This window comes from Entelurus aequoreus, linkage group LG09 (genome assembly GCF_033978785.1).
Source record: "Entelurus aequoreus isolate RoL-2023_Sb linkage group LG09, RoL_Eaeq_v1.1, whole genome shotgun sequence".
NCBI classification, from domain to species: domain Eukaryota; kingdom Metazoa; phylum Chordata; class Actinopteri; order Syngnathiformes; family Syngnathidae; genus Entelurus; species Entelurus aequoreus.
In genome coordinates, this window is record NC_084739.1 from 63,152,940 (window position 1) to 63,166,257 (window position 13,318).

General features: G+C 34.0%; 1 protein-coding gene across 24 annotated transcripts in view; it reads right to left on the reverse strand.

Moving 5' to 3' along the window:
• LOC133657617 (ankyrin-3-like) overlaps window positions 1-13,318 on the reverse strand; it is a 280,491-nt gene that overhangs the window by 151,603 nt on the left and 115,570 nt on the right. For all 24 annotated transcript variants that reach the window (XM_062059155.1, XM_062059163.1, XM_062059154.1 and 21 more), the window contains 4 exons: window positions 10,008-10,106; window positions 5,798-5,896; window positions 5,271-5,468; window positions 424-522 (listed from right to left, as the gene is read on the reverse strand). In XM_062059155.1, coding sequence (XP_061915139.1) covers window positions 424-522; window positions 5,271-5,468; window positions 5,798-5,896; window positions 10,008-10,106 — 495 coding nt within the window. The remainder of the gene's footprint in view (window positions 1-423; window positions 523-5,270; window positions 5,469-5,797; window positions 5,897-10,007; window positions 10,107-13,318) is intronic.

The window sequence follows — 13,318 nt, forward strand, 5'->3', positions numbered from 1 at the left end:
GTACATGTTGCAGTTTATAAATAAAGGTTTATTAAAAAAAAAAAATTTTTAAATGTTTTTTTTTTAAATTTTTTAAAAGCTTCTGCGCATGCGCATAGCATAGATCCAACGAATCGATGACTAAATTAATCGGCAACTATTTTTATAATCGATTTTAATCGATTAGTTGTTGCAGCCCTAATATATATATATATATATATATATATATATATATATATATATATATATATATATATATATATATATATATATATATATATATATATATATATATATATATATATATATATATATATATATATAAATTTTTTCAGCTCAATGGGGCCCTCCAGTCAAAAAGTTTGGCCCCCCCTGCTGCATACTGTTAATGTACATACTTTCTGTGATTGACATGTGAAGTTGAAAGAAGGTAAGTGTGAGCACCTCAGTCACCGCCTGGATGGAGGCTCCATGTTTGAGCAAGAGCTCCATCACTTTGACTCGGTTCTTCTTGCAGGCGATGTGCAGAGGAGTGAAACCATTCTGCCACACAGAGAGAGAAGGAAAGAAAGATGAATTTGCACATCTGTGAACATTTTCACACTTTCATACTTACAACTTCTTCCTCTTAGTTCTTACTGTATACACAACATTAGGTACACCTGCAGAATTGAATGAAATCCTATTTCCGTATTTTACTATGTATCATATTTAATACATCATTAGATTGATTTGTATTCAATTTTGTGCTTTGCTTTTATTTATTGCATTATTTACATCACTCTATTTACTGTATTACATTACTTGTATTTTTTTTAATATGAATGTTTAAATGTATTTTTTTCTTGCATTTTTTAGAAATCCTATCACTGTAATGTGAGTATATAACATTGTATTAAATTTAACTAACTTCCTTTCATACTATGAATCAAATTACATAATAAATAAAAACATATTTTCTTCAATTTTACTGTACTGTATATTAGGGATGCTTAAAAAAATGTATTCACATCCGAATCGTTTTTGTCGCCTGTTTTGAAAATGTTTTGTTATATTTTATTTATACACTAAATAATATACTGCAAGAATCGTTTTGATTCTGATTTTTGGGTGACAATTGGATTCAGAACCGTGAGTTACTGTAAGATACAAATCCCCAATAATATGATTTTAAAAGTGATTTAGATTCTTATATTCTCATTTTTTCCTCATGTTCTTGTAGTCACATTTTCCCATGTTCCTATAATAAAAATGTTCTTGTTTTTATATTCCTTTTGTCTCATTACCCTGTATTCTACCTTTGTTGTGGTTTTATTCTCATTTTCTTATTTTAATTTCCTCATGTTTTCATTTTCCCATGTTGTATAATCTCACTCTTGTTCTTATATTCACATTATTTCATGTGTTCAGATTTTCTTATTCTTGTCCTCGTGTTTTCAAGTTATTATTCTCCTTTTTATTATGTTATTATTCTACTTTTATTATGTTATTATTCTCCTTATCCCATCTTCTTATGAAGTAAAATGGTCTTATTCTCATGATCTCATGTCTGTATTCAGATTTTCTTGTTTTTATTCAATTTTTTCTCTTTTTTTATTCTAATTTTCGTATGTTATTATTCTCATTTTCTCATGTTCTTATAAAATACCATGTTCTTGTTCTCATGTTCTCATATTCACATGATCTCATGTCACCGTATTCAGAATGTATTATTTTTCCTAATGTTATAATCCTCTATAGCAAAATTGTCCTGTCGTGTTGTTCTAATTTTCTCGTGTTGTTATTCTCATTTTCCCAAGTTATTAGTCTCATTTTCGCCTGTTCTTATTTAATCAAATGTTCTTATTTTCACATTATTTCTCATCCCTGTATTTAGGTTTTCTTGTTCTTAATTTTACCAAGTTCTTATTCTAATTTTTCTCATATTTTTATTCTCATGCCATTACTCTCATTTCTCATGTTCCAAAATGTTGTTGTCATATTCACATTATCTCATGCTCCCGTATTCCCTTTTTTTGTTTATTCCTATTTTCATTTTCTCATGTTATTATTTTCATTTTCTGAAATAATTACTTTTCGTTCTTATGTTGACAATATTTCATGTCCCTGTATTCACATTTTCCTGTTCTTATTCTCATTTCTTCATGTTATTATTCCGATTTTCTCATGTTATTAGTCTTATTTTCGCATGTTCTTATATAATCACATGTTCTTACTGTCATATTCAGATTATTTCATATCCTTGTAATCAGATTTATATGTTCTTATTTTTCTCATGTTTTATTTTAATTTTCGTATGTTATTATTCTCATTTTCTCATGTTCTTATAAAATACCATTTTCTTGTTCTCATATTCACATGATCTCATGTCACCGTATTCAGAATGTATTATTTTTCCTAATGTTATAATTCTCAATTCTCTATAGCAAAATTGTCCTGTCGTGTTCTAATTTTCTCATGTTCTTGTTCTCATTTTCCCAAGTTATTATTCTCCTTTTTCGCCTGTTCTTATATAATCAAATGTTGTTATTTTCACATTATTTCTCATCCCTGTATTTAGGTTTTCTTGTTCTTAATTTGACCAAGTTCTTATTCTAATTTTTCTCATATTTTTATTCTCACATCATCATTCTCATTTTCTCATGTTCCAAACTATTCTTGTCATATTCACATTATCTCATGCCCCTGTATTCCCATTTTTTTTGTTCCTATTTTCATTTTCTCATGTTATTATTTTCATTTTCTGAAATAATTACTTTTCGTTCTTATGTTGACAATATTTCATATCCCTGTATTCACATTTCCTGTTCTTATTCTCATTTCTTCATGTTATTATTCCAATTTTCTAATGTTATTAGTCTTATTTTCGCATGTTCTTATATAATCACATTTTCTTACTGTCATATTCAGATTATTTCATATCCTTGTAATCAGATTTACATGTTCTTATTTTTCTCATGTTTTATTTTAATTTTCGTATGTTATTATTCTCATTTTCTCATGTTCTTATAAAATACCATTTTCTTGTTCTCATATTCACATGATCTCATGTCACCGTATTCAGAATGTATTATTTTTCCTAATATTATAATTCTCAATTCTCTATTGCAAAATTGTCCTGTCGTGTTCTAATTTTCTCATGTTCTTATTCTCATTTTCCCAAGTTCTTATATAATCAAATGTTCTTATTTTCACATTGACATTATTTCTCATCCCTGTATTTAGGTTTTCTTGTTCTTAATTTTACCAAGTTGTTATTCTAATTTTTCTCATATTTTTATTCTCATGCCATTATTCTCATTTTTCATGTTCCAAAATGTTGTTATCATATTCACATTATCTCATGCCCTTGTACTCCCTTTTTTTGTTTGTTCCTATTTTCATTTTCTCATGTTATTATTTTCATTTTCTGAAATAATTACTTTTCGTTCTTATGTTGACAATATTTCATGTCCCTGTATTCACATTTTCCTGTTCTTATTCTCATTTCTTCATGTTATTATTCCGATTTTCTAATGTTATTAGTCTTATTTTCGCATGTTCTTATATAATCACATGTTCTTACTGTCATATTCAGATTATTTCATATCCTTGTAATCAGATTTATATGTTCTTATTTTTCTCATGTTTTATTTTAATTTTCGTATGTTATTATTCTCATTTTCTCATGTTCTTATAAAATACCATTTTGTTGTTCTCATATTCACATGATCTCATGTCACCGTATTCAGAATGTATTATTTTTCCTAATGTTATAATTCTCAATTCTCTATAGAAAATTGTCCTGTCGTGTTCTAATTTTCTCATGTTGTTATTCTCATTTTCCCAAGTTCTTATATAATCAAATGTTGTTATTTTCACATTGAAATTATTTCTCATTTCTGTATTTAGGTTTTCTTGTTCTTAATTTTACCAAGTTCTTATTAAAATGGTTCTCATATTTTTATTCTCACGTCATCATTCTCATTGTCTCATGTTCTAAAATCTTCTTCTCATATTCACATGATCTCATGTCACCGTATTCAGAATGTATTATTTTTCCTAATGTTATAATTCTCAATTCTCTATAGCAAAATTGTCCTGTCGTGTTCTAATTTTCTCATGTTCTTATTCTCATTTTCCCAAGTTATTATTCTCATTTTTGCCTGTTCTTATTTAATCAAATGTTCTTATTTTCACATTATTTCTCATCCCTGTATTTAGGTTTTCTTGTTCTTAATTTGACCAAATTCTTATTCTAATGTTTCTCATATTTTTATTCTCATGCCATTATTCTCATTTTTCTTGTTCCAAAATGTTGTTGTCATATTCACATTATCTCATTTCCCCGTATTCCCTTTTTTTGTTTGTTCCTATTTTCCTTTTCTCATGTTATTATTTTCATTTTCTGAAATAATTACTTTTCGTTCTTATGTTGACAATATTTCATATCCCTGTTTTCACATTTTCCTGTTCTCATTCTCATTTCTTCATGTTATTATTCCGATTTTCTAATGTTATTAGTCTTATTTTCGCATGTTCTCATATAATCACATGTTCTTACTGTCATATTCAGATTATTTCATATCCTTGTAATCAGATTTACATGTTCTTATTTTTCTCATGTTTTATTTTAATTTTCGTATGTTATTATTCTCATTTTCTCATGTTCTTATAAAATACCATTTTCTTGTTCTCATATACACATTATCTCATGTCACCGTATTCGGAATGTATTATTTTTCCTAATGTTATAATTCTCAATTCTCTATAGCAAAATTGTCCTGTCGTGTTCTAATTTTCTCATGTTCTTATTCTAATTTTCCCAAGTTCTTATATAATCAAATGTTATTTTCACATTGACATTATTTCTCATCCCTGTATTTAGGTTTTCTTGTTCTTAATTTTACCAAGTTCTTATTCTAATTTTTCTCATTTTTTTATTCTCACGTCATCATTCTCATTTTCTCATGTTCCAAACTATTCTTGTCATATTCACATTATCTCATGCCCCCGTATCCCCATTTTTTTTGTTCCTATTTTCATTTCCTCATGTTATTATTTTCATTTTCTGAAATAATCATTTTTCGTTCTTATGTTCACAATATTTCATGTCCCTGTATTCACATTTTCCTGTTCTTATCCTCATTTCTTCATGTTATTATTCCGATTTTCTAATGTTATTAGTCTCATATTCAGATTATTTCATATCCTTGTAATCGGATTTACATGTTCTTATTTTTATCCTGTTTTCTTCTCACTTCTTGCTTTGAATGGAGACCCGTGTTGGCTAATATAAGTGGGTCCATTACCAAGGCCTTGGCGTTGGGGTTGGCCTTCTTGTCCACGATGAGCTTGGCCACCTTGTAGTGTCCGCAGTGGGCGGCCACGTGCAGCGCCGTCAGGTAGTCGTTGGTGACGTCGTCCACGGGGACGTCGTGCTGCAGCAAGAACTGCACACAGTTGAGGTGGTCGCCCTGAGTGGCCATGTGCAGCGCGGACAGGCCGTTCTGAGGGAGCGCAGGAAGAGGAAGAGAAAGAGAGGCAGACAAAAGGAGAGAAGTCAGCGGGGATGCTTCAAAGAGTGTTTGTGGGGAGACTGCGGGAGCATTGTTATAACCAGGCCATTACAACAACGTCTAAATGGTTACATTGGTGGTCCACGCCAGGTCAGAGTGCTGCCGCTCAGGTGGCACGGACGTTGCGGAGACCCTGAGACATCAGCACAGCTCTAGGCGCTGTGTGGTCAAGTACTGACAAGGTTAAAGGTCACCTGTCCCGCTATGGAGCTGACCACACACACCAAGTCCAAGAGCCTCTCCCAAAGTGATGATGTTACCTTGGTCTTGGACAGCACCGGAGCTCCTCGATCCAGCAGGATTTCCACCACCTGGGCATGGCCGCTCCTCGCTCCGCAGTGAAGAGGAGTTAGGCCGTCCTGCGAGGATTGAGCAAGTGTTTGTTTTTTTTAAAGAGTCATTCGCCCACATATTTCAAATAAAATAACAAATCCTCAAAAATGAGTTAGTAAGCGCGTGCCTACACAAACAATAATACAAATGTTAAGTTAAAGTTAAACTACAACACACTAGGTGTGGCGAAATTATTCTCTGCATTTTACCCATCACCCTTGATCACCCCCTGGGAGGTGAGGGGAGCAGTGAGCAGCAGCAATGGCCGCGCCCAGGAATCATTTTTGGTGATTTAACCCCCGATTCCAAGCCTTGATGCTGAGTGCCAAGCAGGGAGGTAATGGCTCACATTTTTATAGTATAAGTAAAACAATACAAAATGACAAAATATAATTATTTGTATTAAAACAATATAATAACATTTTTTTATTAAAATATTATTATTCATCTATTTAAATCAGGGGTCCCCAAAATATGGCCCGCGGGCCGGATCCGGCCCCCCAGCATCCAAAATCCGGCCCACAGGAAGTCCCAAGTTAAAAAACATAAAAAATAAAAATAATTGTTTTTAATTTTTAAAAAATATTTCCTTTCTAATTCATTTTCTACCGCTTGTTACTCTTGGTGTCTCCTAGTCGCTCAGGCTAATCATATTGTCTAAAAATGAATTTTCCCATCGATAACGTGACAATGTTAAATGTTGATGAACATCAATGTTAATTGATGTTAAATGACAAAACGGATTATAAAGACAATGTGTATATATATATATATATATATATATATATATATATATATATATATATATATATATATATATATATATATATATATATATATATATATATATATATATATATATATATATATATATATATATATGTCTTAATTAGATTATCCAAAAAATAGTGCTCGATACCGTGGTAGAGCGTAATATGTATGTGTGGGAAAAAAATCACAAGACTATTTCATCTCTACAGGCCTGTTTCATGAGGGGTTTCCTCAATCCTCAGGAGATTTTAATGGAAGCATTCACATACCATGGTTTATATAGGGCACAGAGCGGGTGGGTACAGGCAGGCGTGGGGGCGTGGTGATTGGCTCATGTGTTGCCTAGGAGGTGTTTCCTTCTGTGACGGCATGCTGATACAATTTCGCTGCGTTTGTTGAGGGATGACAACTCTGGACGGTATATGATAAACAGTTTCTCTTTTAAGCATAGGTTGCATCTTTTGTTACCACTGTTGTAAGGTGTGCTGGATGCAAGAATTTGCCATGTTATTGAGTATTCAACATTATTGTCTTTGAGATTCCAAATGTGTTTGCTGAGTTCTGTAGTGTTCCGCAGGCTTTTGCATCTGAAAGAAGCCTTGTGATTGTTCCATCTGGTTTTGAATTCTCCCTCAGTTAATCCTACGTATGTGTCGGATGTGTTAATGTCCTTGCGTATTACCTTTGCTTGGTAAACAACTGATGATTGTAAGCACCCCCCGTTGAGAGGGCAATCAGGTTTCTTGCGGAAGTTGCAGCTTTTGTCGGTTTTGGAGTCGTTAATAATGTTGAATACTCAATAACATGGCAAATTCTTGCATCCAGCACACCTTACAACAGTGGTAACAAAAGATGCAACCTATGCTTAAAAGAGAAACTGTTTATCATATACCGTCCAGAGTTGTCATCCCTCAACAAACGCAGCGAAATTGTATCAGCATGCCGTCACAGAAGGAAACACCTCCTAGGCAACACATGAGCCAATCCACCACGCCCCCACGCCTGCCTGTACCCACCCGCTCTGTGCCCTATATGGTATGTGAATGCTTCCATTAAAATCTCCTGAGGATTGAGGAAACCCCTCATGAAACAGGCCTGTAGAGATGAAATAGTCTTGTGATTTTTTTCCCACACATACACATATATATATATATATATATATATATATATATGTATATATATATATATATATATATATATATATATATATATATATATATATATATATATATATATATATATATATATATATATGTACACTACCGTTCAAAAGTTTGGGGTGACCCAAACAATACACACACACACACACAGCTTGGCCCCGGCCAAATTTTTTTAACCCTATGCGGCCCTCGAGTCAAAAAGTTTGGGGACCCCTGATTTAAATAATGTATAAACTGTGCACGCTCACTATTAATTACATTACTGTTATATTAAGATTTCAATAATAACAAAAATGTATATAAAACAATATAAATGAAACAGCAAGGTAAAATAATTTGTAATCAATCAAAATTAATAATTTATTATTCTTTTTAATTTATTATTATTTTTAGACGATTTATACAAAATTTATAATTCTTTTAATTTTTTTTTTTTTTAGACGATTTATACAAATCAATAAATTATTATTCTTTTAATTTTTTTGGAGTATTTATGCACTGCAAGTTTACTGTCAAATGCATAACACTTTTTATTTTATTTTTACAAGTACCGTATTTTTCGGACCATAAGTGGCAGTTTTTTTCACAGTTTGGCCGGGGGTGCGACTTATACTCAGGAGCGACTTATGTGTGAAATGATGAACACATTAGCGTAAAATATCCAATAATAATATTGATGTCATTCACGTAAGAGACTAGACGTATAAGATTTCATGGGATTTAGCGATTAGGAGTGACAGATTGTTTGGTAAACGTATAGCATGTTCTATATGTTATAGTTATTTGAATGACTCTTACCATAATATGTTACGTTAACATACCAGTTGGTTATTTATGCCTCATATAACGTACACTTATTCAGCCTGTTGTTCACTATTCTTTAGACATTTTAAATTGCCTTTCAAATGTCTATTCTTGCTGTTGGCTTTTATCAAATACATTTCCCCAAAAAATGAGACTTATACTCCAGCGCGACTTATATATGTTTTTTTTCCTTCTTTATTATGCACTTTCGGCCGGTGCGACTTATACTCCGGTGCGACTTATACTCCGAAAAATACGGTATTGTTGAGAGCAGTTACCGTAATTTCCGGACTATAAGCCGCTACTTTTCCCCCTCGTTCTGGTCCCTGCGGCTTATACAAGGGTGCGGCTTATATACGGCCTGTTCTTCTCCGACACCGACGAAGAGGATTTCGGTGGTTTTAGTACGCAGGAGGAAGACGATGACACAATGATTAAAGACTGACTTTTCATATACCGGTAGGCTGGTTATTTTGATAACGTCCAGGCGAGCACTTTGTATTACTTTGCAGCGTTGTATTATTTGTACTCTGCACGAATGCTGTTCGCCATGTCAAAGATGTGAAAGTTTGATTGAATGATTGAAAGATTTATTGTTAATAAATGGGACGCTTTGCGTTCCCAAACAGTCATCTCTGTCCCGACAATCCCCTCCGTGGTAGCGGGAACCCCTATATACTACGCTAATTACACATCAAAACCCTGCGGCTTATAGTCGGGTGCGGCTTATATATGGAGCAATCTGTATTTTCCCCTAAATTTAGCTGGTGCGGCTTATAGTCAGGTGCGGCTTATAGTCCGGAAATTACGGTATTATTATTTTTAGACGATTTATACAAAATTTATAATTTATTATTCTTTTAATTTATTATTTTTTTTAGACGATTTATACAAATCAATCATTTATTATTCTTTTAATTTTTTTAAATTTTTTTTTGGAGTATTTATGCACTGCAAGTTTACTGTCAAACTACATGAATGCATAACACTTTTTATTTTATTTTTTTACAAGTACCGTATTGTTGAGAGCAGTTACAAGTACATGTTATAAGAAAATGGTATTTTAATTTAAATTATCATGTTATATTACTATAATGGTATGTGTTTTAAATAAGCTTAATGACCCGTTTTTTTAGTAGTGTTGAAAGCAGTAATCAGTAATGTATTACTGCAAACAGGTTTTGGTAAATGTAATTCAACAAAATGATATAATATTGCATTAGTGTATGATTATTATTATTTGAGTAAATAGTTATGTAAACTAATGTAGACCAATCAAATTCACAGTGTTTCACTGGGGTGTTCAAAATAATAGCTGCTGTCCTTGAACACACCGTGAGGCCGAGTCCAACTGGAATACTGAAGGTGTAAAACCTCTTATTTGGAAAACTGGCGGTCTCACCTTGGTCTTGGCTTCTATTTTGGAGCCTCGGTCCAGCAGCAGCTTGACCATGTTGCTGTTGCCCCTCTTGGAGGCCACGTGGAGCGGCGTGATGTCATTCTGCACAACAACAGCAGCACATTAGCACAAACAAGGCTTGATTAGACGCGGCAAAACAAAGGCCGTGTGGTCCCTTTAATTACTGGGAGAAATCATCTGTGTGTGTGTGTGCGTGTGTGTGCGTGTGTGTGTGTGTGTGTGTGCACTTGTCTCACCATCCTTGTGTGGACATACACTTGATAAACCACCCTTTCTGTGAGGATCTTTTGACTTGTGAGGACATTTGCCTGGTCCTCACAACTACAAAAGTAAAATAGTTTTTTTACTTTGTGTGTTTTGCATTCTGAAGTGAGGTTGCAACTAGGGATGTCCGATAAATGCTTTAAAATGTAATATCGGAAATTATCGATATTATTATTATTATTTTTTTATTTATTTAAATTATAGGTATCGTTTTTTGTTGTTGTTGTTGTTTTTTTTTTGTTTTTTTTTATTAAATCAACATAAAAACACAAGATACACATACAATTATTGCACCAACCCAAAAAACCTCCCTCCCCCATTTACACTCATTCACACAAAAGGGTTGTATCTTTTTTGTTATTAATATTCTGGTTCCTACATTATATATCAATATATATCAATACAGTCTGCAAGGGATACAGTCCGTAAGCACACATGATTGTGCGTGCTGCTGCTCCACTAATAGTACTAACCTTTAACAGTTAATTTGACTCATTTTCATTAATTACTAGTTTCTATGTAACTGTTTTTATATTGTTTTACTTTCTTTTTTATTCAAGAAAATGTTTTTAATTTATTTATCTTATTTTATAAATTTTTAAAAAAAGTACCTTATCTTCACCCTACCTGGTTGTCCAAATTAGGCATAATAATGTGTTAATTCACGACTGCATATATCGGTTGATATCGGTATCGGTTGATATCGGTATCGGTAATTAAAGAGTTGGACAATATCGGAATATTGGATATCGGAAAAAGCCATTATCTGACATCCCTAGTTGCAACTCTCTACTCCAATCTAGGGCTAGATGTATATTTTTTCATCATTCTAGCTATAGTGGAAAGGGGGGCCCTCACAACCCACTAACCAAACGTGGGTCCACACAAAGTAGGCAAGACATGTATGTGTGTGTGTGTGTGTGTGTTTATCTTCTCATCTACAGGCGGCCACGTAACACGTGATTAGTCGCAGGGAGCAGCACAAACATTCACTGACTAACCACCTCACTTTTTCAAGAAGGTATTTTACTGGCGCTGTGCGAAATTAGCCGTAACTATTTTGAATCAAAGGTCGACTTGCTCCTTTTCTTCCTTTTATTTCGCGCTCACAAACAAACAATCTGACCACTGACTAACTGGCTACTTATTAACTAGCAAAAACGATTAACAACAACGACAAGCTGAACTATCCTGCATGCGTTGCTCTGCCAAAAAAGTCCCTTTGGTGCCTTAATCAGAAATCACAAACCAAATTTATACAAAAATTAACATTTTTAAAAGGTAAAATCCACTTTATAATTAGCATGTGCAAATTAGCATCCGATGTGAGAGGAGAAAGGAGCAGACAGCGGGGGAATGGAAGAGGTTGGGTATTTTACTCCGCGGTCATATAAGTCTGCTTTGGCATCTTTTTCCAAAAAAGCCCGTTCTCATCATAATAAAAAAAAAAAAGTATTAGTCACTTTCTTCAATTTGAGCAAGCACAAGATGGCTGAATGAAAAGAATGAAGCGTTGACATACAAACCCCGTTTCCATATGAGTTGGGAAATGGTGTTAGATGTAAATATAAACAGAATTTAATGATTTGCAAATCCTTTTCAAGCCATATTCAGTTGAATATGCTACAAAGACAACATATTTGATGTTCAAACTGATAAAAAATTTTTTTTTTACAAATAATCATTAACTTTAGAATTTGATGGCAGCAACACGTGACAAAGAAGTTGGGAAAGGTGGCAATAAATACCGATAAAGTTGAGGAATGCTCATCAAACACTTATTTGGAACATCCCACAGGTGTGCAGGCTAATTGGGAACAGGTGGGTGCCATGATTGGGTATAAAAGTAGATTCCATGAAATGCTCAGTCGTTCACAAACAAGGATGGGGCGAGGGTCACCACTTTGTCAACAAATGCCTGAGCAAATTGTTGAACGGTTTAAGAACAACCTTTCTCGAGCAGCTATTGCAAGGAATTGAGGGATTTCACCATCTACGCTCCGTAATATCATCAAAGGGTTCAGAGAATCTGGAGAAATCACTGCACGTAAGCAGCTAAGCCCGTGACCTTCCATCCCTCAGGCGGTACTGCATCAACAAGCCACATCAGTGTGTAAAGGATATCACCACATGGGCTCAGGAACACTCCAGAAACCCACTGTCAGTAACTACAGTTGGTCGCTACATCTGTAAGTGCAAGTTAAAACTCTCCTATGCGAGGCGAAAACCGTTTATCAACAACACCCAGAAACGCCGTCGGCTTCGCTGGGCCTGTGCTCGTCTAAGATGGACTGATGCAAAGTGGAAAAGTGTTCTGTGGTCTGACGAGTCCACATTTCAAATTGTTTTTGGAAACTGTGGACGTCGTGTCCTCCGGACCAAAGAGGACAAGAACCATCCCGATCGTTATAGGCGCAAAGTGTAAAAGGCAGCATGTGTGATGGTATGGGGGTGTATTAGTGCCCAAGACATGGGTAACTTACACATCTGTGAAGGCACCATTAATGCTGAAAGGTACATACAGCTTTTGGAGCAACATATGTTGCCATCCAAGCAACGTTACCATGGACGCCCCTGCTTATTTCAGCAAGACAATGCCAAGCCACGTGTTACATCAACGTGGCTTCATAGTAAAAGAGTGCGGGTACTAGACTGGCCTGCCTGTAGTCCAGACATTGAAAATGTGTGGCACCTGCAATAGCAGAAGGGAGACCCCCGGACTGTTGAACAACTTAAGCTGTACATCAAGCAAGAATGGGAAAGAATTCCACTTCAAAAATGTGTCTCCTCACTTCCCAAACCTTTACTGAGTGTTGTTAAAAGGAAAGGCCATGTAACACAGTGATGAACATGCCCTTTCCCAACTACTTTGGCACGTGTTGCAGCCATGAAGTTCTAAGTTAATTATTATTTGCAAAAAAAAAAAAAGTTTATGAGTTTGAACATGAAATATGTTGTCTTTGTAGCATATTCAACTGAATATGGCTTGAAAAGGATTTGCAAATCATTGTATTCCGTTTATATTTACA